General features: G+C 34.3%; 11 protein-coding genes and 1 non-coding gene across 12 annotated transcripts; 5 read left to right on the top strand and 7 right to left on the bottom strand.

Annotated features, from left to right (window-relative positions):
* Window positions 1–304: 304 nt before the first annotated feature.
* Window positions 305–3,757, top strand: RET1 (DNA-directed RNA polymerase III core subunit RET1; the record flags this gene model as incomplete). Its single annotated transcript, XM_041549555.1, has 1 exon — window positions 305–3,757. The coding sequence occupies one exon, from the start codon at window positions 305–307 to the stop codon at window positions 3,755–3,757; it is 3,453 nt and encodes a 1,150-aa protein (XP_041405489.1).
* Window positions 3,758–3,995: 238 nt separating this feature from the next.
* Window positions 3,996–6,092, bottom strand: NOC2 (mRNA-binding ribosome synthesis protein NOC2; the record flags this gene model as incomplete). Its single annotated transcript, XM_041549556.1, has 1 exon — window positions 3,996–6,092. The coding sequence occupies one exon, from the start codon at window positions 6,090–6,092 to the stop codon at window positions 3,996–3,998; it is 2,097 nt and encodes a 698-aa protein (XP_041405490.1).
* Window positions 6,093–6,485: 393 nt separating this feature from the next.
* On the top strand, window positions 6,486–8,132 carry GEP3 (Gep3p; the record flags this gene model as incomplete). Its single annotated transcript, XM_041549557.1, has 1 exon — window positions 6,486–8,132. The coding sequence occupies one exon, from the start codon at window positions 6,486–6,488 to the stop codon at window positions 8,130–8,132; it is 1,647 nt and encodes a 548-aa protein (XP_041405491.1).
* A 1,078-nt stretch (window positions 8,133–9,210) lies between these two features.
* On the bottom strand, window positions 9,211–11,124 carry DED1 (DEAD-box ATP-dependent RNA helicase DED1; the record flags this gene model as incomplete). The annotated part of the gene is made up of 1 exon (XM_041549558.1): window positions 9,211–11,124. One exon carries the CDS (start codon window positions 11,122–11,124, stop codon window positions 9,211–9,213), a length of 1,914 nt encoding a protein of 637 aa, XP_041405492.1.
* A 360-nt stretch (window positions 11,125–11,484) lies between these two features.
* On the bottom strand, window positions 11,485–12,159 carry HIS3 (imidazoleglycerol-phosphate dehydratase HIS3; the record flags this gene model as incomplete). Its single annotated transcript, XM_041549559.1, has 1 exon — window positions 11,485–12,159. One exon carries the CDS (start codon window positions 12,157–12,159, stop codon window positions 11,485–11,487), a length of 675 nt encoding a protein of 224 aa, XP_041405493.1.
* Window positions 12,160–12,908: 749 nt separating this feature from the next.
* MRM1 (Mrm1p) lies at window positions 12,909–14,240 on the top strand (the record flags this gene model as incomplete). Its single annotated transcript, XM_041549560.1, has 1 exon — window positions 12,909–14,240. The coding sequence occupies one exon, from the start codon at window positions 12,909–12,911 to the stop codon at window positions 14,238–14,240; it is 1,332 nt and encodes a 443-aa protein (XP_041405494.1).
* Window positions 14,241–14,745: 505 nt separating this feature from the next.
* BFR1 (Bfr1p) lies at window positions 14,746–16,185 on the top strand (the record flags this gene model as incomplete). Its single annotated transcript, XM_041549561.1, has 1 exon — window positions 14,746–16,185. The coding sequence occupies one exon, from the start codon at window positions 14,746–14,748 to the stop codon at window positions 16,183–16,185; it is 1,440 nt and encodes a 479-aa protein (XP_041405495.1).
* Window positions 16,186–16,648: 463 nt separating this feature from the next.
* Window positions 16,649–17,965, bottom strand: MCA1 (Ca(2+)-dependent cysteine protease MCA1; the record flags this gene model as incomplete). The annotated part of the gene is made up of 1 exon (XM_041549562.1): window positions 16,649–17,965. The coding sequence occupies one exon, from the start codon at window positions 17,963–17,965 to the stop codon at window positions 16,649–16,651; it is 1,317 nt and encodes a 438-aa protein (XP_041405496.1).
* Window positions 17,966–18,493: 528 nt separating this feature from the next.
* LIP5 (putative lipoate synthase) lies at window positions 18,494–19,621 on the top strand (the record flags this gene model as incomplete). The annotated part of the gene is made up of 1 exon (XM_041549563.1): window positions 18,494–19,621. One exon carries the CDS (start codon window positions 18,494–18,496, stop codon window positions 19,619–19,621), a length of 1,128 nt encoding a protein of 375 aa, XP_041405497.1.
* Window positions 19,622–19,858: 237 nt separating this feature from the next.
* SLK19 (Slk19p) lies at window positions 19,859–22,405 on the bottom strand (the record flags this gene model as incomplete). Its single annotated transcript, XM_041549564.1, has 1 exon — window positions 19,859–22,405. One exon carries the CDS (start codon window positions 22,403–22,405, stop codon window positions 19,859–19,861), a length of 2,547 nt encoding a protein of 848 aa, XP_041405498.1.
* A 443-nt stretch (window positions 22,406–22,848) lies between these two features.
* On the bottom strand, window positions 22,849–24,042 carry PEX27 (Pex27p; the record flags this gene model as incomplete). Its single annotated transcript, XM_041549565.1, has 1 exon — window positions 22,849–24,042. The coding sequence occupies one exon, from the start codon at window positions 24,040–24,042 to the stop codon at window positions 22,849–22,851; it is 1,194 nt and encodes a 397-aa protein (XP_041405499.1).
* A 573-nt stretch (window positions 24,043–24,615) lies between these two features.
* Window positions 24,616–24,687, bottom strand: KABA2_03S02332. The gene has a single exon. It is a non-coding gene; the product is annotated as a tRNA-Met (tRNA).
* Window positions 24,688–25,025: the final 338 nt, after the last annotated feature.

The raw sequence follows: 25,025 nt of genomic DNA on the forward strand, positions 1-25,025 counted from the left end.
CTTTCAAGACATTCTCTATGAACAAATATATACCCTGTACTTGAAGTTCTATAACATATAAATGAAACACCCATACATCCATGGACCTGAAATTTTTTTCCAGGTTTCGCTTCTTGGGATGATCTTTGAGATATTCTTATGTAATACAGATGAGAAAATAAATACGAATCAGAATCTCATCGCTGTTCTATAGACATAAAAAGTAACTAATATTCTTTAACAACTTTTGAAGGTCTAAGTGAAACGATTGCGATACCTAAGATATTTAACCCTCTAAAGTAATTAAACCGTACACCGTTTGGTTATGTTGAAAAGTGCTATCAAGAAGAGAAAAACTACTTCAGGTGTGGAACACACACATGGTAAGGATGAAAACTTTGAAGCATTACTGAAGCCAGTTTTTAAAGGTAAGAAATTAACTGATGAAATAAATACGGCCGAAGATAAATGGAACTTGCTACCAGCATTTCTAAAGGTGAAGGGTTTAGTTAAACAACATTTGGACTCTTTCAATTATTTTGTCGATGATGATCTGAAAAAAATTATTCAGGCCAATCAATTGATCCTATCTGATGTTGATCCTGAATTTTATCTGAAATATGTTGATATCAGAATTGGTAAGAAATCTTCTTCCTCAGCTAGAGATTATTTAACGCCACCTCATGAATGTAGATTAAGAGATATGACTTACTCTGCGCCAATTTATGTCGATATTGAATATACTAGAGGTAGAAATATTATTATGCATAAGGATGTTGAGATAGGTAGAATGCCTATTATGTTGAGATCCAACAAATGTATTCTTTACGATGCAGATGAAAAGACTATGGCCAAATTAAATGAATGCCCATTGGATCCAGGTGGTTATTTTATTGTAAATGGTACTGAGAAGGTTATTCTAGTTCAAGAGCAATTATCAAAGAATCGTATTATTGTGGAAGCTGATTCAAAGAAAGACATTGTTCAAGCCTCTGTTACCTCGTCTACTCATGAAAGAAAATCCAAGACATATGTCGTTACTAAGAATGGGAAAATCTACTTGAAACATAATTCTATTGCTGAAGAAATTCCAATTGTTGTTGTTTTGAAAGCTTGCGGTATTATCTCCGAGTTGGAAGTTATGCAATTGGTTTGTGGTAATGATAGTAGTTATCAGGATATTTTTGCCGTTAATTTAGAAGAAGCTTCCAAACTTAACATCTATACACAACAACAAGCGCTAGAATATATCGGTGCAAAGGTTAAAACGATGAGAAGACAAAAGTTGTCCACTCTACAAGAAGGTATCGAGGCTATCGCTACTACTGTTGTAGCTCATTTAACCGTCGAAGCTCTAGATTTTAGAGAAAAGGCCTTATATATGGCTATGATGACACGTAGAGTCGTTATGGCAATCCATAATCCAAAAATGGTTGATGACAGAGATTATGTAGGTAATAAACGTTTAGAACTTGCGGGCCAACTGATCTCTCTATTATTTGAAGATTTGTTTAAGAAATTTAACAGTGATTTCAAAGCTAGTATTGACAAGGTATTGAAAAAACCGAATAGAGCAATGGAGTATGATGCATTATTGTCCATTAATGTCCATTCAAATAATATAACAAGTGGGCTAAATAGAGCCATCTCTACGGGTAACTGGTCTTTAAAGAGATTTAAAATGGAAAGAGCTGGTGTCACTCATGTTTTATCAAGATTATCATACATTTCTGCGTTGGGTATGATGACAAGAATTTCATCTCAATTCGAAAAATCTAGAAAGGTGTCGGGTCCAAGAGCTTTACAACCTTCTCAATTTGGTATGTTATGTACAGCAGATACCCCAGAAGGTGAAGCATGTGGTCTTGTAAAAAATTTAGCGTTAATGACACATATCACTACTGACTATGACGAGGAACCAATCAAGAAATTATGCTATGTTATTGGTGTTGAAGATATTACTATGATTGACAGTTCATCCCTTCATATGAACTATGGTGTCTACCTCAACGGTACCCTGATTGGTGTAACAAGATATGCTAATAAATTTGTTACACAATTTAGAAACCTGAGAAGAAGTGGGAAGATCTCAGAATTTATTTCGATTCACACGAACACACATCAGAAAGCTGTCCAGATCGCTACTGATGGTGGTAGAATTTGTAGACCATTGATAATCGTTAGTGAAGGTAAATCTCGTGTTACTGCAGAACATTTAGCTCCATTGATGAATGGTGAACTTGTATTCGATGACTTTTTGAAACTTGGTTTGGTTGAATATTTAGATGTTAATGAGGAAAATGATTCTTTTATTGCACTATATGAGAAAGATATAACACCTGCATCTACACATTTAGAGATCGAACCATTCACTGTTCTAGGTGCAGTCGCTGGTTTGATTCCTTATCCCCACCATAACCAATCCCCACGTAACACATACCAATGTGCGATGGGTAAACAAGCTATTGGAGCGATTGCATACAACCAATTCAAGAGAATTGATACTCTGTTATATTTGATGATTTATCCTCAACAACCGATGGTTAAAACCAAAACTATTGAACTTATTGACTATGATAAACTTCCTGCAGGCCAAAACGCGACGGTTGCTGTCATGTCATATTCCGGTTATGATATCGAAGATGCCTTAGTTTTAAATAAGGCTTCTATTGATAGAGGGTTCGGTAGATGTGAAACCCGTAGAAAGACTACAACTATTTTAAAAAGATATCCAAATCATACACAAGATATCATTGGTGGTATGCGTGTAGACGAAAAAGGTGAACCAATATGGCAACATAAATCGTTAGGACCTGATGGTTTAGGTGAAGTTGGTATGAAAGTCGAGAGTGGCCAGATATATGTGAATAAATCTATCCCATTAAACTCCACCGAACCATTTTCTGGTGACGCAAGTTCGCAATTCAAAGAGACACCAGTTATATACAGAGCTCCAGAAGCTTCGCATATTGATCAAGTTATGATGTCTGTGTCAGATAATGACCAGGCATTAATCAAGGTTCTATTGAGGCAAAACAGAAGACCAGAACTCGGAGATAAGTTTTCTTCCAGACATGGTCAGAAGGGTGTTTGTGGTATCATCGTTAAACAAGAAGATTTACCATTTAATGATGATGGTATTTCTCCAGATATTATCATGAATCCTCACGGTTTTCCATCTCGTATGACTGTTGGAAAAATGATAGAGTTAATTTCAGGTAAGGCAGGTGTTTTGAATGGGTCCCTAGAATATGGTACTTGTTTTGGTGGTTCTAAACTGGAGGATATGTCTAAAATTCTTGTAGACCAAGGTTTCAACTACTCTGGGAAGGATATGTTGTATTCTGGTATTACTGGTGAATGTCTACAGGCTTATATTTTCTTTGGTCCTATTTATTATCAGAAGTTGAAGCATATGGTTCTTGACAAAATGCATGCTAGAGCAAGGGGCCCTAGAGCTGTCTTGACTCGTCAACCTACCGAAGGTAGATCAAGAGATGGTGGTTTGAGATTAGGTGAAATGGAAAGAGATTGTGTTATTGCGTATGGTGCTTCTCAATTATTACTAGAAAGACTGATGATCAGTTCAGATGCATTTGAAGTTGATGTCTGTAATTCATGCGGTTTGATGGGTTACAGTGGCTGGTGCACGACTTGTAAGAGTGCCGAAAATGTCATTAAGATGAGTATTCCTTATGCTGCTAAACTACTATTCCAAGAGTTACTATCTATGAATATCGCACCAAGATTAAAATTAGATGACATGTTCCAAGAATAGGATGTATCTTTTACTTTATATTTATTATCAGTTTATTCCATATGCATGACCAATAAAAGGTCGAAACCATAATTTAGTATTACATATATATTTTTCTATTTATTCAGAAAAATCTATTATTTTCCTTCGAATATAGTATGATATAGTAAATGTTTAATTTATTTTAAACTATAAAATTGCTATGAAATAATTTACAAAAACAAGAAATGCTCAGTATATGTTGCTCCTATATGGACATTTAATCAGACATTTCGACATCTTCCTCTTCCTCTGATTCCTCTTCCTCCGTCTTTTTAGCTCTCTCCTTCTCTCTATCATCTTCTTCTACAGATTCTCTTAGAATCTTGGCCTTTTCGTCTCTGACTTCACGTTGAACAACAACATAAGCACCCAATGGAGTTTTTCCCCAAGGAATGTCATTTAGGAATCTGTTTGCCTCACTTCTATTTTTTGGACTGAAATCAATTTCAGATCTCTTTTCTTCAATAAATTTAGAATTTTGTTGTAGCTTGTCGACGATATTTGATAATTGTTTGTTAAATTTAATATTCTTAGAATTCTTGATATAACGACGGAGAACAATAATTGGTGGTGTTACTAATTCTGGGAATGACACACTTTTACAGTAGAGAGTAAAAAATTCACCAAGTAGATCTACAAATTGACTAGCTAAACCTTCTTGGTAAACTCTTGTTCCCAAATAGGCTTGAGTACATTTGATGTTGTGGTCAAAGTCAAAAGCTTCCAAATTTTCTTTCTTTTTTGGGACTTTTGTGAAGGCAGTTGATGAAAGAATCTCAGATAGAATTGGAAAAATTGGAATGTATACACCAGTATTTTGGGATAATCTAATTAAGGATTTAACCAAATAGAATCTTAATGGGAAAAATTGAGCGGTTGGAATCAATCTGGTAACACCGATAGTTACTTGGACCAATGGGAAAATCATTTCTCTTAATGGTGAAATATGACCTTGCTCTTTTTCTGGATTACAAGAGAAAGACAGAACACGAGACCAGAAATCTAAGGAGTGGCAGAATTGCCAGTTGTAAACAATCTTGTATGCTTCAGCAGGGTTAGCTTTGCTAGTTTTCTTAGTGGTTGCATTCATGGTATTTCTTAGATGAATAGCCAATTGTCTGATAAATTCAAATCCGACTTGATAACTCAATAATTCATCAATAGCAAATAATTCTGCAGCAGAATTTTTTTGAAAGTTAATCAATGGCATAGTACGAATATTTGTTTTACGACTGTTTTTAACAAAAGTCGAATATGTAGACTTTAAAACAGTTTCAAGCATGGCCTTCTTGAATTCCTTGGAGGCATTATGTAAGAATGCAAACGATGCAATTTGGGTTTCAACTTCTCTGCTAGTTGCCCATATTTCGACAACACTTTTAATGATTTCTTTCAGGATTCTTCTGTAGGAAATAATGTATGGTAAGAACTGGTTAACAGAATGTAGAACCATTGCAGCAGTTTCGGTGTTAGTGATATCATTTAATAATACCAATAGAGAAGCACAGTGGGCCTTAATAATAGAAGAAATTTTGGAAACATTTTTGTTAGATGGCAGAGTTCTGGAATCCTTTATGATCTTGTATGGAACCATCTTTTGAACAGCAGTTGGTAAGTCCTTTAGCGCAACAAACATTAGCTCTTGGAATGCTTTTTCCTCTGAGATAGTATATTTGTATTCCTCTAAATGTTCGTCATTATTCATGTTAACGGCACCTTTGAAAGCCACAGAAACATTTCTTAATAACTTTAGAGTTGGTTTTTCACGAAGGGTTTTCTTCCATTGTCTAACTAGGGTGAGTGTTAGTTCGATCTTTTGGAGAGGTTGATCACCTGTAGTCTTCTCGACTTCCTTGTCATTCTCATCATCACTAATTCCATCCAATGGATTAGAAGCACCGAAGTCTAATAAACCTTTATCATTATTTTGTAAATACTTGAAGAATTCTGGATCATTCTTAGACAATGTAGCCATAGAGGTAGCCATATCTTCCTCTTCAGAAGATGAACCATCATCTTCCCCTGCAGACTTAGCTTTTCTTGCAGCCTTTGATTTTTTGTTTTCCTTTGGAAGTTCGATTCCTTTGTCGAAATATTCTTCAACAGACATATCTTTGAAGACTTCTTCCTTAGCAGATTGCTTCAATTTTTGTTCATCTCTCGTTAAAGCACCCTTGATCTTTTCTTCTTCAGTCTTGTTACCACGACGACCTTTAATCTTTTGTTTTTGAAGCTTTTCTTTCTTTCTGTGTTCCAAAGTATGATTCAAATGTTTACTCTGAAACTTCTTAGTAGCCTTTGATGTTTTACCCATTTTGCCTAACTTATTCTTTTCTTTGAATTGGTCACGATCTTAAATCTCTCGATACAATGGTAAACAGAAGAGTGATAGGTTTGTTGGTATAAATTTATGTACTTCTTATAAACAAACTGTATTAAAACGTCCTGTAATGTATCTTTTTATTACTGTCCAAAAAGAAGCTCATCTCATCTCATCTCAAAAAAAAATATAAAAAATTTCAGTCTTCGAATTTCTCTGCTCTGAAAGTAAGAAAAATGTAAAAATTTTCAGTTCGTCGACAGTGACTAAAATTTAAGGCGCTAAACTGGTGCTCGAGAAACGTTTTACCTTAAAAGGTTAGGTTGGTCTAGCATATTGAACAACTTTTACATTCAAGGTACACGAACGTGACGAGGTATTAAGGTGATGTTGATGAGATGTTCAACTAGGAAGATATCCCTGATATCGGGATCCATTTGGAAACGGTTCATCAATTGTAATTCATGTGGTGTGGAGCTACAAAATAAAGATTCACACAAGAAAGGTTACTTTACCAAGAAATCGGAAGCTGAAGAAATACAGAAACCATCGGTTGACAGGATAAAATATTTGCTATTTAGTCAGAATATTCAGAAACTAAACGATGGTAGTGAACGAGATAGAGTTAAAAAAGTAGAGTCTCCGCCGATTTGTAAAAGGTGTAATGATGCTTTACATCAAAATAAATACAATATTGAAGATTTCGAAAAATACACGTTTAATGAAATTATGTCTAATATTCCGGATCAAAGTAATATTCTTCATCTAGTATCGTTTCCTGAATTTCCTTTAGGCTTAAATAGTCGATTACTTCAAGATAAGAAACATAATGTCGAGTTAGTTTTAACTAAAGCAGATCAAGTTATACCAACAAAATCTATACTACAGAAAAATGCCTCATTATTTTTAAAAGATTTTCTGAAATATCATTTAAATATTATCTCTAATAAAGGTGTGATCATATCGTCCTTGAAAAAGTGGAATATTGAAACTTTGTACTCTATGTTAAAATCTAAGACATACCTTATGGGTAACGCTAATGCTGGGAAATCTTCATTAATTAACGCATTGATTATGAAATATGTTGGAAAAAAGATAATATTCGACAAGAAGGGAAATATTGTGACGAATAATGACTATACGGTGGAGAATATCCAACATCATATGAAGAACAACAGTGCTGGTGTATATCATGTTCCAAATATGACTCGAAATTTACAAGCCTTTGACATTAATGGGAAAGAAATATATGATTTGCCGGGGTACTCAGAAGATATTAATAATATATATTTAGAAAATACCATATCTAAGAGTTGGTTACAGCAAATAAGAAAAACCGAACTATTTGATAACAAAAAGATAAAAATGAAGCATTATACAAGTTTCAAAGGAACAGAAAATGGTGCTTGTTATACAGTTGGTGGTATTTTTTATTTAGTACCCCCAAAGGGAACTATCAACCAGATTGTCAAATATATTCCTGGTAAATCTAGTGAATTTAAAAACATTGATAAAGCTTTGGAAGTTTTTCATGAATGCACGTTGCCAGATTCAAAGCATCCTTTAAAGAATTATTGTGGCATAAAAAATATTGCATGTAATAAAAAGGATTTGGTTAGATATATATTGCCACCATTTCAGGGCAGTGTTGAAATAGTCATGAAGGATATGGGTTACATTTTATTGAGGTCCACTGGCTCATATCAATATCGAGGGTTATATGAGGTGTGGTTACCAAAGGGGATTGAAATATGTATAAGAGAACCATTGGAAAAATTGATAACAGAAAATTACAAGAGATATATTGATACAAAGGGTTCATTACCCGTTTTCCCTACAGACAGACCTATCATCAGTTCCTGTTATCCAATGGATCCAGATGAAACAAATACTTTGGCCAAGATGAAAGACATATATATGGAAAGAACAAGCAATGACTTGTCGGCACGTAGATATAAAGATGTCGACCCCATTGATTTATTGAGTACGAAATCAGAAGAGCATCATAATATTTACTGGTACTATAAATGGTGAGTATTATAATTAAAATTCCTGTATATACATATTCATATATTTTTTATAATAGAACACTCTGCAAATTACATATTAATAACAATCTTAATGATTTAATGATGGCATTTTTTGCTGGAAAAATAATATATAGAACAGAGCATTGAACTAGTTACTATTAGACTCCTAGGATTACGATCGTTACTTCCACTCAGCATGATTGTCTCTAAATCAATCATGCTACACTACTCCTAATCCAAAATATCATTAGTACTTGCCTTAATCATATGAAACTAAATATATATGCGTATAAATAATTGACATAAAATTGTAAGTTATACCCAAACTTACCAGATAATAATAATATAATTATTTTTTAAATATAACAAAAATAGTAATAATAGTTTAGTATACAATAAATATAAATGCACCATAATTAAAGAAACTTTTAAGTTAGAAAGTCTCTTCAACCTTTTTAACCCTAAATATAATGGAAAATATGAATTTTAAGGCTAATAAAAATTAAGTATGCTAGACTTGTTTTGAATATTATAGGAAATAAGAAAAAATCGTTGAGCAAATGTTTTTATGGATGCTCTATTTTTTTCTTCATTGGTATTAAGCTTCGTTAATGTAAGAGAAATAAAAATGCGTGACCTTAATCAAAATAAATTTATTTAGTTTTAGTTTTAGTCTTATTCGTTTTTGTTTTTTTAGCGATGTTTATCAGAATAAATTTTGATTAATGTGTATTGTTATTCATAATAATCCTAGAAAATTCTATAATGGTTTTATTAACCTAAAATAATAAAAAAAGAGTGGATATACAGGAAAAAGAAAATAGAAAAAGTTCCACAAGTAATGAATAGTGCACTGGATACTGGTATGCTTTACTAAACAACGACAAAATAGGAAGGTAAAAAAAGCAACAGAATAAAGTGTGAAAGAAAAGTAAGAAAATAAAAAATGTTTCATTAAAAATTATTCCCAAAGATACAGCAACGAATGCCTACAAGGAGAATATGAAATATTTTTTAAAAGTAAAATGTAATAAAAATAAAATATTTCTTCAACGCATAAACGTGTAACAAAAGAAGGAGAATTACCACCATGATTGGTTATTGTTTGATGAAGAACCACTGCTACCCCAGCCACCATTGTTGGATCTACCAGCGTTGCCACCAGCATTGCCACCAGCGTTTCCACCAGCGTTACCCCAGCCAGAGTTGCCAGAGTTGCCAGAGTTACCCCAACTGGAGCCACCTCTGGAACCGCCCCAAGAGCTATCTCTGCCCTTGTTACCACCGAAACTACTACCACCGCCTTGTTTACGGTAATCTCTAGTACTACTGTTACGAGATCCGAAACCTCTGTTGGATCTGCTTCTACCAGAATCTCTGACGGCATCGGACAAAAATTGAGGAACTTCTTGGTTAGCTTCAGTTAAAATTTCAAATAGACCCTTAGCGACGTTACTATTGTTTCTGTTAAAGAAGGCAATAGCAGTACCAGTGTTACCAGCACGACCAGTTCTACCGATTCTGTGAACGTAATCATCAATATCGGTTGGTAAATCGTAGTTAACAACTTGAGTAACGTTTGGAATATCCAAACCTCTTGCAGCGACAGCGGTAGCAACTAATAAACTGGCTCTACCAGATCTGAAAGCAGCCAAAGCACGTTCTCTTTCTTGTTGGGTACGGTCACCATGAATAGCAGTAGCACTGAAGTTTTGCATGATTAAGAAATCAGTCAAGTTATCAGCTTCTCTCTTAGTTTCGACGAAAATAAGAGTTAAACCGTCATTTTGAGCAGATAAGATATCCAATAGAGCGGATTTCTTATCCATGTCATCAACGTACATGATCTTTTGAGTAATATTTTCAGAAGTGGAACCGACTCTACCGACAGACAAGAAAATGTAGTCGGATAAGAAATCACGAGCCAAATGTTGGATATCATCTGGGAAAGTAGCAGAGAACATCAGAGTTTGTCTTTCACCAACTGGAGTCATGTCACAATCTTCGACGATATGTCTAATTTGAGGTTCGAAACCCATATCCAACATTCTATCAGCTTCATCTAGAACCAAGTACTTAACGTTAGATAGAGAGATCTTACCACGTTCCAATAAATCGTTTAGACGACCTGGAGTAGCGACCAAAAGATCACAACCTTGATCCATTTGTCTCATTTGGTTACCAATTGGAGAACCACCGTAGACGACACAAGGTCTAACCCAGGATCTGTAACAGAACTTCTTAGCTTCGTCGAAGATTTGGGTAGCCAATTCTCTTGTTGGAGCCATGATGACAGCAGTTGGATAAGCCTTTCTTTGGTAAGAGTAACCCCCGTTGTTAGCCACTGAGGATGGACCGTTCTTAAAGGATTCGGACAAAACTGGGAAAAGGAAACCACCAGTCTTACCAGAACCAGTTTGTGCACAAGCCATTAAATCTCTGCCAGCTGCAATAATTGGAATAGAGTATTTTTGAACTGGAGTTGGTTTAGTGAAACGAGCCAATTGGACATTTTCAAACAAAAGTTCGTCCAAAGGTGGAGATGTAAACTCAGTGATTGGTTCTGGAACGTTTTCACCAGAAGCTTCAACTGGGATATCATCATAATGGTCGAAGTTAATACCAGAGGATTGGAAACCTGGATCTTCTGGGACACCAAATAGTTCGGCTTCAACTCTTTCATTCTTCTTACCTGGGACGTGCTTGTCATCGACCCATCTACCAAAGTTGGAGTTTCTTGAACCACCGTTGTTATTTCCACCGAAACCACCACGTCTGTTGTTATTTCCGAAGAAACTGTTTCCACCTTCATGTCTTTCGTTGTTACCGAAGAAACTGTTACCACCGCCACGTCTGTCGTTGTTACCACGGTAGTTGTTGTTAGATCTTTGAGGTCTGTTACCACCAGAGTTTCTTAAATGAGGAGGGACATAACCATCTTTGTCATTTTTGTCATTGATGGATAAGTTTTGTACTTGTTCAGATAAATCAGCCATAATATGGATGTATATGTATATGTATATATATAACTTGCTGTATTGATTCTACTAAAGATATAGATAAATATCTAAAATGAGCTTGTGGTTCTCTTAAAATAAAAAGAATATAATCCTGTCAATATATACTTTAGTAAGATTCTTCTTTCTTTCTTATAATTAAAGAAGTGAAATACTTTTACCACCAAAAGGGCAGAACTTCCATCTCCCATTGAAACGGTCGACGAAGAGAAAAAAAAGAATGAAAAAAAAAATTAGTAGCGATGGTTATCGTGTTGCACGGAAATACCGTTATTATCATTAAATACGATGCGGTCCAATATCATTATAACTACATATCTACATATCGATATCTGTATCCTACATCAATACACCTTTGGTTGATGGGACGTCGTTAGTACCGTTGGATGAGATTGCTTCCTTGATAGCGACGGCCAAAGCCTTGAAAGCACTTTCGCTTCTGTGATGGTCGTTGAATCCTCGTAAACAATCGACATGCATAGTCACTCTAGCGGCATCTGCAAAACTTTCCAAGAAATGTGGAATCATTTCACATGAAAGGTCGCCTATCTTTTCTCTTTTCAATCCTAACTCGATCACGGCGTAAGGTCTGTTAGAGATGTCTATCACGGCTCTAGACAAAGCTTCATCCAATGGTGCAAACCCGTTTCCGAATCTACGGATACCACGCACAGCACCCAACGACTCTTTAAAGGCTTCCCCCAAGGCAAGCCCACAATCCTCAGTGGTGTGGTGGTCATCGATGTGCAAATCTCCAATACATTCCAGGATCAAGGACCAGCCTGCATGTTTTGCCAAAGCGTGAATCATGTGGTCAAGAAACCCTACACCTGTGTGAACATCGATGATTTGGAACGACGTGTTCTGTGTAGCTGCATCTGCGTCCTTTGCTAGTTCTTTATCCGATAGTAACGACGGTGTGATTCTTTCGATGTGTCCACCATCCAGTGATAGCGACACTTGGATCTTAGTCTCGTTAGTGATACGTGTAACCTGTGCAGTTCTCCCAGTCATCCGTGTCAGTGTTGTTGTGTTGTGTTGTGTTTCTGATCTAGCTAACATCCAAAACCAAACTGCAGTGCACTTCTCATTCTTACATATAGTTGTTCTCTATATATATATATATAATGGCATAGAATTGTTACATAATCTGAAAGAGAGAAAAGGAGTCTTCTCGGGGTGTGTTGTGCGGGGAGTTCAGAGCAGGATCTCGAGAAAGGGTGTTTGTGTGACTCTTTTTCAGTGTAATTTAGTATTAAATTACATCGATCTCACCCATGGAAGGACGACAAGATCGATGGGACAGAGCCATCTATCCATATACATACCGTTATATCTGTATATATACGTTGTTGAATAGATGGACGAGTTGGAGGGGTGGCACACGGCATACATACTGTAATTCAGATATGCTTTCCAGGCCTAGGAGGCACTATTTATGTCCCAGTACCAAACTGGAAGAGGAGCGTGTGTGTAGACGTATAGAATGTATATCTCTATACGTCTACACACACGTTCGAATAAGGGACCTCAACATATCTACTATTGACCCTCTCATTCGACTCTTAGACCTCTCTGTCTCTGTCTCTGTCTCTTGCTCTGTCTTGGTAGAATGCTGATAAATTACGCGGTGCAGTCGGTGGCTAACAAACTATAAAATTTCAGTAGCAGAGGCATATATAACCTGCCATATACTAGCTAAATAACCAGGTAGATACAGCTTGACCAGAGACAGGATACACCCAGCTGAGCCTACGTAAGTCATGTGGAAGAGATCGTTTACTACTAGCAGGTCGCTGTTATGGAAGAATGCTGGTAATGGCAACAACAAGAGAAGTTCTTTTGATAAATATTTAGCAGTGGAGACTCCCAAAAAGTCATGGCAATCTAATAAGAATGGGTCACGATTCTCTAAGAATAGTAGTAGTAATAAAGAAGAATGGTTTAAATCTAAGTATGCCCATGTACATGCCAGACAGAAACGGGAACCTATTAGAGACCCCTATGGAAAGAAAGCTGCTCATGAGGCCAAACTAAGTAAGATTAAAGAAGATTCAAAACTGCAAAGAACTGAACATCGCCAAAGCTTTTCATATAATGGTAGAACCATGGACAAGTTACAAATGAACCCTTTGTTAGAGTATGTGTTTGGTACAAATAGTGTCATGGCTGCATTGACTAATCCAAGAAGACATTCGTTCAATAAATTGTATTATTACGGTAATGATTCATTAGAATTAATAACTAATAAATTGAAAGAACTTAAATTAGATGTACCATTACAAGAATCCAATAAACATGAATTGAATCAATTGAGTAAATTCAATCTCCATAATAATATTGTTCTTGAGACCAAACCGTTACAAAATACTGAGATCAAACATCTAGGACCCGTCATACAACAAGAAGAAACCGAATCCTCAACTTTCCAAGTGAGTTTAGTGAATCAAAATGAAGTTCCAATATTTGCAGATGAAGTAGTCACTGAGAAACAAAACCAAAATGCAAACGATATACTGAAACAAGTTCCTTTCGATACAAAACTTAGCCAGGGGAAACGGTTCCCTGTTGGGATATTCCTAGATGAGGTGATGGACCCACATAACGTCGGTGCCATTATAAGAAGTGCATATTTCCTTGGGGTCGATTTCATAGTGATGACCAAGAAAAATAGTTCTTCGTTGACTCCAGTGGTATCGAAAGCAAGTAGTGGATCGATGGAATGGGTACCCATATACCATGTCGATGACCCTGTCCAGTTTTTCAAAGAATCACAACTAGATACAAATGGTAGTTGGACATTTATTACAAGTCATTGCACAAGTGGATCCACAGAAAAACCTGTGACACAGTTCATCAAGGATAAGACTTTAGCAATTGTGGACCTCGATGGAATGCTACAAAGATCACCAACGATGCTCGTAATGGGGAACGAAGGCTCTGGAGTACGCTCCAGTCTAATCCAAATAACTGACTACTTAGTAGAGATCCCTTTCAACGGCCCACAGAGTCCAACCATCGCAAGCACTGTAGACTCCCTCAACGTAAGTGTTGCAACTGCAATCCTCATCAACCATCTCCTACCTTGTCCATAGCTACCCCACCCTTTCAAATAGGATTCATCTATCTATATATATAACTATATAACTACATCTATAGCTCCCACGTAACGTGGACCCTTACTGGCATATTCTTCATGTATATAACAATAACAAACAGACATCTCTCAACCAAGCAAGCCCTATATTAGGGCATACATCGTTCTAAACGACCACCAGCACAGCAATGGACACGTCGTCAGCAGTGAAAAATTCCACGCGAAACTTTCAATAAATGTTTGACAGGATAATCGCAAACAACATTGGAGGTCAATTGATGGATCGGGAAGGAACAAGTTGCCAGTCTACGTTTGCTGGCCTGTTTTGGAGTTTCTCTCTCTTATATATATATATATGTGGTGTTTGTGTATTTTAGTAGATAATGATTCGAAGTGTAATAGCGAATCCTTATTACGTTTCGCTAGTGTATTCTTCATTTTTATTTCTTGACTACATTTTACTTTACTAGATTGAACAACTGATTTCAAGGTCTCGTTACAAAATGTCCTCTAACAACAACAATACCAACAACAAGAACCAACATAAGTTCAAGCGTCCTGATGTCTCTGTCAGAGACAAGAAGCTAGACACATTGAATGTTCAATTGAAGAAAGTTGACCAAGAAGTTTCTTTATTAAGAAAACAAATTGATCAATTCCAAGTTAATGATAAGACTTCTGATGAAAGAAAGAATCTACAAAATAAAAACAAAGAAATCATTAAGACTCAAGCTGATTTGAAGAATCGTAGAAACACTATCCACGATACTATTAAGCAATTAGATGCTCAAATTAGAAGAAAGAACAATGACATTGCTGATAAGATTGGTAAAAAAAATAAATACAATACCATTGCTGACGCTAAGTTAAGAATTAACGAAATCGATGAATTGATTGGTACTGGTGATTTATCTATCGTTCAAGAAAAATTGATGGTTAAAGAAATTCAATCTTTGAACAAGTTGATGAAGGATCTGACTGTTGTTGATCCAATTAAGAAATCCTTAGATAACGATAAGAATAAGATTACTCAATTGAAGGAAGAATTGACTTCTTTGAACTCTAAGGAATTGTCTAACACTTTTGAAACTAACCAAAAGAAATTGGATGACATGCATGCTTCTTCTCAATCTGTTTACGATAAGAGACAAGTTCTATTCAATAAACGTTCTGCTCTATACAAGAAGCGTGATGAGATCTATGGTCAAATTAGACAAATTAGAAATGATTTCGATAATGAATTCAAGGCTTTCAGAGCTAAGATTGAAAATGAAAAACAAAAACGTGAAGAAGATGAACTTTTATCTAAGTTGATTGAAGAAAAAGATGGTAAGATTGGTAAGTTACAAGAAAAATTGAACCATGTTAAAGTTCCAGCTTTCACCTATGAAATTGAAGCCATTGAAAATGCTCTATTGGTTCTAGATCCAACTTATGAAAAGCCAAAGAGAACTACTACTACTACAATTGACAACAAAGTCGATTCTAGTTTAGATACCCACACTGCTGTTACCAAGGTAGAAAACAACGATTTAGTTAAAGTTGAAAAAGTTGAAAAAGTTGGTTACATGAATACCGCACCATCAAAGTCTAAGAAGCACAAGAAGAAGCAACAAAAACAAGAAAAGGTAGCTGAACAAGGTGCCTTCAACAAGGTTGATGGTAAGTTCTCCCTAGAACCAACTTTAATTGCTACTTTGGCAGAATTGGATGTCACTGTTCCAATCAGTGCCGATGATGTTGATAAGAGTATTGAAGAACTAAAGGCCAAACATGAAGATTTCCTAATTAGACAAGACGAACAAACCAAGATCAACATCGAGACTGTTGAACTCGAAATCCAACAAGTCAAGAAGGCTTATGATGACAAAGAAGTACAAATCAAAGAAGAATTAGAAGCTAAGAGAGCTAAGGAACAAGCTGAAGCTACTGAAGAAAATTAATCTAGATGTTTTAAGATTCAATCATCTTTATTTTCTTTTTCAAAGCATTTTTCAAACGAACTAAGAAGTCATTGAACATTTTTTTTTTATTATATTAAATGAACTTTCTTCTCCTTAGTTATTATGGCATATCATTTGCATCTTTTGAGTGTCCTATTAGTAACGAAAATTCATATAAATAATACCAAATTTTATAAATTGTGTATATCATTAAAAAAACATAAAAAAATAAATTATATATTATCCGTAGTAAAATACAGGGTGTAGTTTTGATCCTAAGTAGAATTAGAAAGATAATGGAATGCTATTCATGTTAATATTCCATTTTAACGAATGATTTCCCGTTTCTCTTTAAAAGACAAACTTCCAATGTTATAATAATATTTCTCAAAAATTACAAATAATATTACTTAATATAATCTAATATGTAGATGCGAATTTAATAAAAATAACATATCGATATTTACATTATAAATTGTAACTGAACATCCATAGGATGAGATGCTGACAATTGCGGTTTTTGGGTATATTTACTACTCAACTCTTGTCTCATATTTTGAAGAAGGGATAAATATGATTGTAAAGGTTGTAAGGTTAAACATTTAATAAAGGAATAAGACATTGCACCTGTATTTTGACCATCTTCAATGGCATCTGCTGAAGTTTGATTATCCTTCGAACCGGAAAACATTACCACATCAGCTGCTGAAAACTTAATTTGTCTTACTTTCTCTCTGTCGACATTGTTACCCATACCTTTCTTTACAGTATTAAACATTGACCCTAAAGAACTCACTAAAGCCATTCTATTACCCGTAGCATAAGCCATAGCAGCCTGTAAACCATCACCTCCAACGTCTTTCCACATATTAGGTTCTTTCACTACACCTTTAGTAGAATAAACATAAGGTAAATCCAAAGCAGTACCGGAATGACATGAATCGAATAAGGCAGTTAGTCTAACACCTGGTAATAAAGGTTTCACCATTATATCATGCATTTCATCATCGATTATGTGGCTGGTAGATTGGAAATCCACAGGATAAATAGTACTATCATATCCACTTTCTTCATCCCCGTCTAAATCTTCAGTTTGACCACCATGGCCTGAATAATGGAAAAATAATGAGTCGTTTGGTTGTGCATCTTTAACTAACCATTGCATTGCACGAATTATATTAGCTCTAGTTGGTACTCTAACCAAATCAGTTTGATCATCTGTCAGAATGACAATATCATCTGGAGAATAACCATGATATTGAGTTAAGAAGTTAAAGATATTATGAGCGTCATTAATACAACCTCTCAAAGCATTCTGTGTACCAATATAATTAATCCCAATGATTAATGCTTTACGGCGACCTGTACACTGAGAATATTGATATTGTTCATTAGTGAAATTACCATTAAACGATTGTGGTACCGTTGGAGGTGCCTGGAAATTTGAAGGTTGTGAATAATTCGATGGGGCACCTGAATAACTTGGATTATTTAATGATTGTGGTGGGGCACCCGTTGGTCTTTGATACCCATTATAATTATTCTGATCGTTATTACCCCGAGACCCATTAGAATTATTATTACTGTTATAGTTACTATAACTCGGTGGAGGACCAGATGGTCTATTATAATCCATTTGGGTACTGTTATTATAGTTCATAGATGGAGGTGGCATTGCAGGCCTACCATAGTTACCATTACCATTTCCATTATAATTGTTATTATTATTATTGTTGTTGTTGCTGTTGTTGTAGGTATACCTACCGTTTCCCGGATACATTGCTGCAATCTGTCTTTCTCACCTTCACTCTCGTCAACCCAAACCTGTCTTCCACTGCCTTCCCAACATTCCTGATCCTGTTGTTCTTTATATGATTGGTAGGCAACAATTCAGCCAAACCTGAACCAAAAAGAATTTCAGCCCTCCCTTCGCCTTCCCTCCTCAAAAACAAAGACGCTCCCACCGAGAGTCGAAGAGCGGCCGGTCAGAATCACAAAACGAAAAAATGCGCTGCGATCGGCGCGACTTCTTTTTTCTTCCTTTTATGCTGATAAAGGAAGATAAGGTATTCTCGTCTACTGATTGGGTTTATATTTAATTGCAAGCATCGGTTATAAATGAGGAGAACTGTAAAGGGTCGACACAGCATTAAAAACGTATATTTGAGATCAGGAAAGAACTACGATATATAAAGGTAAGGGAGGTTCGAGATATTATTATTTTGGGGTTGAAACTAATATCGTACACGAATAAGTAAAAAGAAGAAAGGCTATACAGACATACACGGAGAATACGGCAAATACAAATATGCTGAAACAGTCAAGTGAAACTATGACAAGACGTCTCTTATCGACAACTGCTTTGAAAAGTGCTACTACTACAAAGACTAATCAGAAAGGTACCAGGAGACGGATGACTGAGTTCAGAGACGCTATGAATGTTGGTCCCTCATTCCAGGATTTTGTTAGTGGGAAAGCTGCTGATTATGTTTATGACCCATTAGAAAAGACTCGTTTAGCTAATAGTAATAATCAAGAGAAATTACCACATTGGTTAAAAGTTCCTATTCCAAAGGGTAAAAATTTCAATAAATTATATAACGATGTTAGTACACTTAAATTAAGTACAGTGTGTCAAGAGGCTAGATGTCCTAATATTGGTGAATGCTGGGGTGGTAAAGATAAATCAAAGGCTACTGCAACTATCATGTTATTAGGTGATACCTGTACTAGAGGTTGTAGATTCTGTTCTGTAAAGACGAATAGAACTCCCGCTAAACCTGATCCAATGGAACCTGAAAATACCGCAGAGGCTATAAAGAAATGGGGTTTAGGTTATGTGGTACTAACTACGGTAGATAGAGACGATTTAATCGACGGTGGTGCTCATCATTTAGCTAAGACTGTACGTATGATTAAAGAAAAGACTAATAATAAAATTCTGGTAGAGACTTTGTCAGGTGATTTTAGAGGAGATATGGAAATGGTGGATGTAATGGCTAAGAGTGGATTGGATGTATATGCTCATAATTTAGAGACTGTAGAAGATTTGACGCCCTTTGTTCGTGATAGAAGAGCAACTTATAGACAATCATTAGCTGTATTGAAGAGAGCTAAGGAGACTGTTCCAACCCTTTTGACTAAGACTTCATTAATGCTAGGTTTAGGGGAGACTGACGAACAAGTTATGCAAACTTTAAAAGATTTAAGAGAAATCGATTGTGATATTGTCACATTCGGGCAATATATGAGACCAACAAAAAGACATATGAAAGTAGTAGAATACGTTCATCCAGATAAATTTTTATATTGGAAAAATGTAGCAGAGAAGGAATTAGGTTTCAAATATTGTGCATCTGGTCCATTGGTTAGATCATCATATAAAGCAGGTGAATCATTTATTGAAAATATTTTAAAGAAACGTGACGCTAATTAAATTGCTTTATTCATTTTATAAATTGTAAATTTGATGACAATGGAGGCAAACAAACAAACAGTAATATGTCCACCTTTATAATCATTATATAATTTTAAAGAACATCATGTAATTAATCTATTTATTTATTAAAAAAAAAGCAAAAAAAAAGAGTTTAACTAAGCTCCAATTGTCATGATTTCTCTCTGGTTTGTTGTGTATCGTTAAAGTATGTATAGTTATATTTATTTTTGTTACTTAATTAGCTTCATTCTCCATTGTTCTTAATAATTCTCTTTTCTCCTCTCTTTCTGAATGCAACAGTTTATTTATTCTATCAATTTCTTCCTTCAATGCTTGATTATCCATTGCCAATTTTTCGATTTGGGTCTCATATTTCTTTTCATATGACTTCTTTAAGCTCTTGACTTTTTGCTCATGTTTCGAGGAATATTGATGGTACAAATCTTCAGCAAGTAATCTTAATCTCTTATTTGTATCTTTCTCTTTTTCTTCCATTTTCAATTTCCAATTGTCGATTTGATGTCTCAATTCTTCTACATCGTTCTTTTCTGTACCTTGATCTATTTGCGTAGTGGTAGCAGTAGCAATTTCCAACTGCTTTTTTAATTCAGAAATTTGTTTATTAAGATCATCTATATTATTTTCGGAAGTTGTAGCCTCTTTCGAAAACAGAATATTCTTCTGTTCTTCAATTTTTTCCTTCAATTTCTTATTCTCTTCTTCAGATTGTTCAGTTTGTTTTTGTGCACTCTCTAGAGAATCACCAACAGTAGCTAAAGTGTTTTGCAATTCTCCAATTTCTTTTAGATATTGCGATTCAACGTTATTATTTTTCAATTGTACACTTTCAAGTTCAATAGATGCTTTCTTATAAATTTCAATTTCGTCCTTGGAACTAAGATTTTTTTTATTCAATTCTTCTTTGAGTATAGTATTACTTTCTTCTAAATGAATTTTAGATTCTTTCAGAGATTCAATTTCAATATTTAATTCAGTGACTTCAGCAACACGGACCTCACATTCATCGTTTGCAGAATCGAGTTGTTTCTTAATTGTATTGATTTCTTGATCCTTACGCTCCATATTCTCTTTGATTGTCTCTAGGTCAGAAGTATATGCATAAATTTTACTTTGAAGCTCTTTATTAGTCGATTCAAATGTTTCTACTTTATCCTTCATTTCCTTCATTTCCTTATCGTTATTCTTCTCAATGTTGCCTAATTTGGAAAGTAACTCTTCCTTTTCTTCAGTTAAAAGTTTAATATTCTGTAATAGATCAGCAGAGTTACTTTTCTCTGAATCTACTGTCTTATTTAAAGTTTGCTGAGTTTCAAGTAAGTTTAGATTTTTTATTTCAAGTTCACTTTTATAGCTCTCAGCATCAAGTTCTGCATGCTCTTTCTGTTGTTGTAATTCTTCAATGTCAATTATATATTTGTCCATCTTCGATTGTAATTCATCCTTTTCAGTTGTCATAACTTTGATAATTGTATCATTCTCTTTAATCTTTCCTTGATGAGTTACTATCTTTTGTTCTAACTCCTCTTGTACCTTTTTAAATATTTCATTTTCTGAACAAATATTATCATATTTTGTTTGTAATAAGTTCTGATTAGAGTTCATCATTTTAATTTCGTTGACAAATTCTTGAAGTTTAGTTTTTAATGGGTCAATCATTTTCTTTTGACTATTACTCTCCACCTGTAATTCTCCATTTTTCATCTTCGAAACTTTTAAATCTTCTTGTAATTCATTAACCATTGAATGATAGTTCAAATATCTCTTATTTAATTTTTGATAATCAACAGCTAAATTATTCATCTTAATATTAACTTGGTGTATGTCATTACTCAGTTCTGTATTTCTCTTCGATATCATATTATTAAATTCTGAATCATCGTTATCATCATCATCTTTATCATCATCCTCAGTAATGCCAATCTTGCTGTCATAAGAATGTCCTTCTTCACGTTGTATAATTGGTGATAGCATATGATTACTAGATATAGGACTAGAGTTTTGGTAGTCAAAGACATTTGGAGTCTCGGCAGAATTAGTCATAATAACTCCTGCCTCTAATTCTGGTGTTGAATCGGTGTTATTATTAATCATCTCAATTACTGCTGGAGGCTCAATATTTTCATTATCACTTGATTTCTCACTTTTTTCATCACTGCTTATTGGTGAGTCTAATTTTTGTTTCTTTGTTGTGATCTTCTCACCTTCTCCCAGTCCTTCTTCTACACTATTCAAGCGCTTAATATTACGTTTTTCAGGTGATGTTACATTAAAATTTTGTTGGGATTGTTTCGTCATTTTAGCGTCTATCTTCGATAGTAATGGCTTATTCACATCAAGTTGTTCTAATGTTTTCCCTACTGTCTGTTCTAATGATGTTACTTCCGATTGTTTCATGGGAGAATTCAGAGGATTAGAACTAGCCTGATTATTTTCACACCTACCAACTTCTAAAGACATATCAGATACGGTTTCCATATTTTCTTTGAAAAGTTTTTGCCGATCGCATGGAGCCATTCTAGTCATGCTCTTTTCAACGAATAGAATGGTTGGTGTAGTGTCCTTCATTGAGTTAAAATTTACTAAATTTTGATCTGCCTTTTTCTTAGACGATAAACCATGATTATAGCCTCTCATTGGATACTCTTCATTGTTGAGATTATCATCTGAGTATTCTGGTGATAAAACCAGGGAAGAATTGTCATCTACAATATCATTCTCAGGGGAGTCTCTAGTAGGTGTTGTGGGTATATCTTCCTGCATCATTGTATCTTTATAGTATATTAGATGACCTATGAAAATGAGTAGATAATATTCAATAGATCAAAATGATGTACGATCACTTTTGAAAATATATTGCACTAGTTTTATTGATGTGTTCGTTATCTTCTTCAGACTCTCAATCGAGCATCATTCAAATATATGTAAGTTCTTTGTTTATTTTTCTTTATTTTTCTTTATTGGCGTTACGCGTTTCTACATATAATACTAATTTTGGATCTTAAAAACCAAAGGTCATTATCATTTATAAGAGAAAGCCAAAAACTAAATTGATTGAAATGGTTAGCTGTGAAGTAATATATATATATATATATGTATGTAATGTTATTTGGTTGTGACTGTTTAATTAAATTGGTGGAATCTATTGCACATATTGAATCTTCTTTCATTTTCTGACCAAATTTAATTAAAGATGTTTACGATCATCAGACAATTTGCTTCTCCTGGATAATATCCTGTTTAGCTTGTTTCCACAACTTTATAAGACTCATAATACCTGATCCTATTGATAATACTGGATATACGATTGGATGAGTCTTAATATTAAATAAATCTAGTGAATTAGCACATCCGTCAAAGGATAATTTCATTATATCTAGATGTACTAAACGTTTCTGTAATTTTACTTGTTGCAACTTTCTCTTGATAATTATATTTTCATTGTCTACATCATTTAAATTTTTCAAATCATGTAATAGTTTCTGTCTTAATGGAGAAATGTTGTGATTATTATTATTAGTGAAATTATTGGAATATAATTGTGAAGCACGTTGTTTTACTTGTAATTGAATAGTATATTCCAATTCTTTATCATGTAAATCTGACAATTTGATAAATAGATCTTTCAAAGTAAATAAAATATCCGATTGCCACGTCCAACATTCATGTCTTGATATCGTATCATATAATTTTGGATTTGACCATAATTTGAATTTGTGTAATAATATCAATTCATCACATATCGTATAATATAGAGTTGTAGTATCTCTGAATGAAGTTTCATTACCGAATAAATTGATAAAATTTTCTTGAAATGTTATTAATTTGTTATCATATGACCATATTTTTTTAATTCTTTTCATCATATTATAAATTAAGAATGGACTATTTCCAAATCTTAAAATGTATCTATAAGTTCCTAATTGTTCTATTATAAATCCTAAATTATTATTGATTTTAGAGAATATCACATATAAGCAAAAATTTGGTTGTAATAATAAGTTTTTCAAATTTTTAAAATTATAACGAATAATAATATCATTGACATTCGTATATTTTGTTTGATATTGTCTTAAGAAATTAGTTATAAATAGTTTAATAATTTGAAGCACATATTTTAATAATTTAGCCAATTTATCCTTCCCGCCTAATGAATTTATTAAATATTGCAAAATTTCCATATTTTCTACAACAATTTTCTTATCATTCTTATGTTTCTTTCCTAATTTCATTATATTATCATTGTCATTATCATTATTAACATTACTTGGAATAGGGTTTACTTCCAATATTTGTGTAATGGGTTTAGTCATTGGTTCGTTAAATATATTCGGTACTATGTTATTTATAGGGTAATGATTCTGAAGTAATTCTTCTTTTGATAAATATGAAGAATTCATAGTTAGTTTGTCTTTTAGAAAGTGAAATGACGAATGAAGGGGGAGAGATGAGATATTATATTTATAATGAAAAATTTTAAAGAATTAACTCCACAAGCTTAATACCAAATCAAAATGTATCACCACCTAATCTAACTTCGTTCAACTTACACCATTTTCTTACCTTTAAGTGTAACGATGGATGACCCAGATGAAATATTTCACTATTTACCTTTTAATAGAGTGTGTGCACAACATATCATTCATACACGGTAATCTCTATTTCCCATAGGAAGAATATTTTTTGCTCTCCAAATAGAGCATCCACAGCACGGAACAATTGACGGTCGGCCGCGCTGCTAGTGAAGTTTACGCTGCGAGTCTCAATTGAGGCAGTCCCATCGGTTGTTGGATCGGGTTTAATGACATGGCGACATTTCCATTGAGAGGTGAAAGTGTGACACTCTGCTTGTTGATTTGTTGTTGTTGGGAAGTGTGATTGGGAAGAGGTTAAAAAAGTAACTAAATTAGGACGGACTTGACCAGGGTAGAAGGTATTGCCATATGAAAATGGGAACAAACAGCAAAAAATAATAGCGCCGCTCGGTTTCGATCCGAGGACATCAGGGTTATGAGCCCTGCGCGCTTCCACTGCGCCACGGCGCTGCTATTAATGAAAAAAATTTAAAAGGCTTTCAGTATATGTCCCATTTAGGACTTTTAATAGTATGAGGAACAAGATTGACCTGTCGGTCCTTTTAAGGATGATGTTATAATATAGAAAGTAGCAATACTTGGTTATTACAATTTTATGTTTAGTAAGAAATTATTACTAACTGTTCAATATGATTCTAGAACATTCTTTAAGAATGATTAGTAAGCAAGTATTACTAATTGTTTCATAAGTGTCTAGAACATGTTTCTAGAATGTTTAGTAAGAATACTATCAATATTTGGTAGACTGTTTTCCTTTTCCAAAAGTATAAAAGGACCACATATTCTAA

Source organism: Maudiozyma barnettii (assembly GCF_903064755.1).
Source record: "Maudiozyma barnettii strain CLIB 1767 genome assembly, contig: KABA2_03, whole genome shotgun sequence".
In the NCBI taxonomy this organism is placed as follows: domain Eukaryota; kingdom Fungi; phylum Ascomycota; class Saccharomycetes; order Saccharomycetales; family Saccharomycetaceae; genus Maudiozyma; species Maudiozyma barnettii.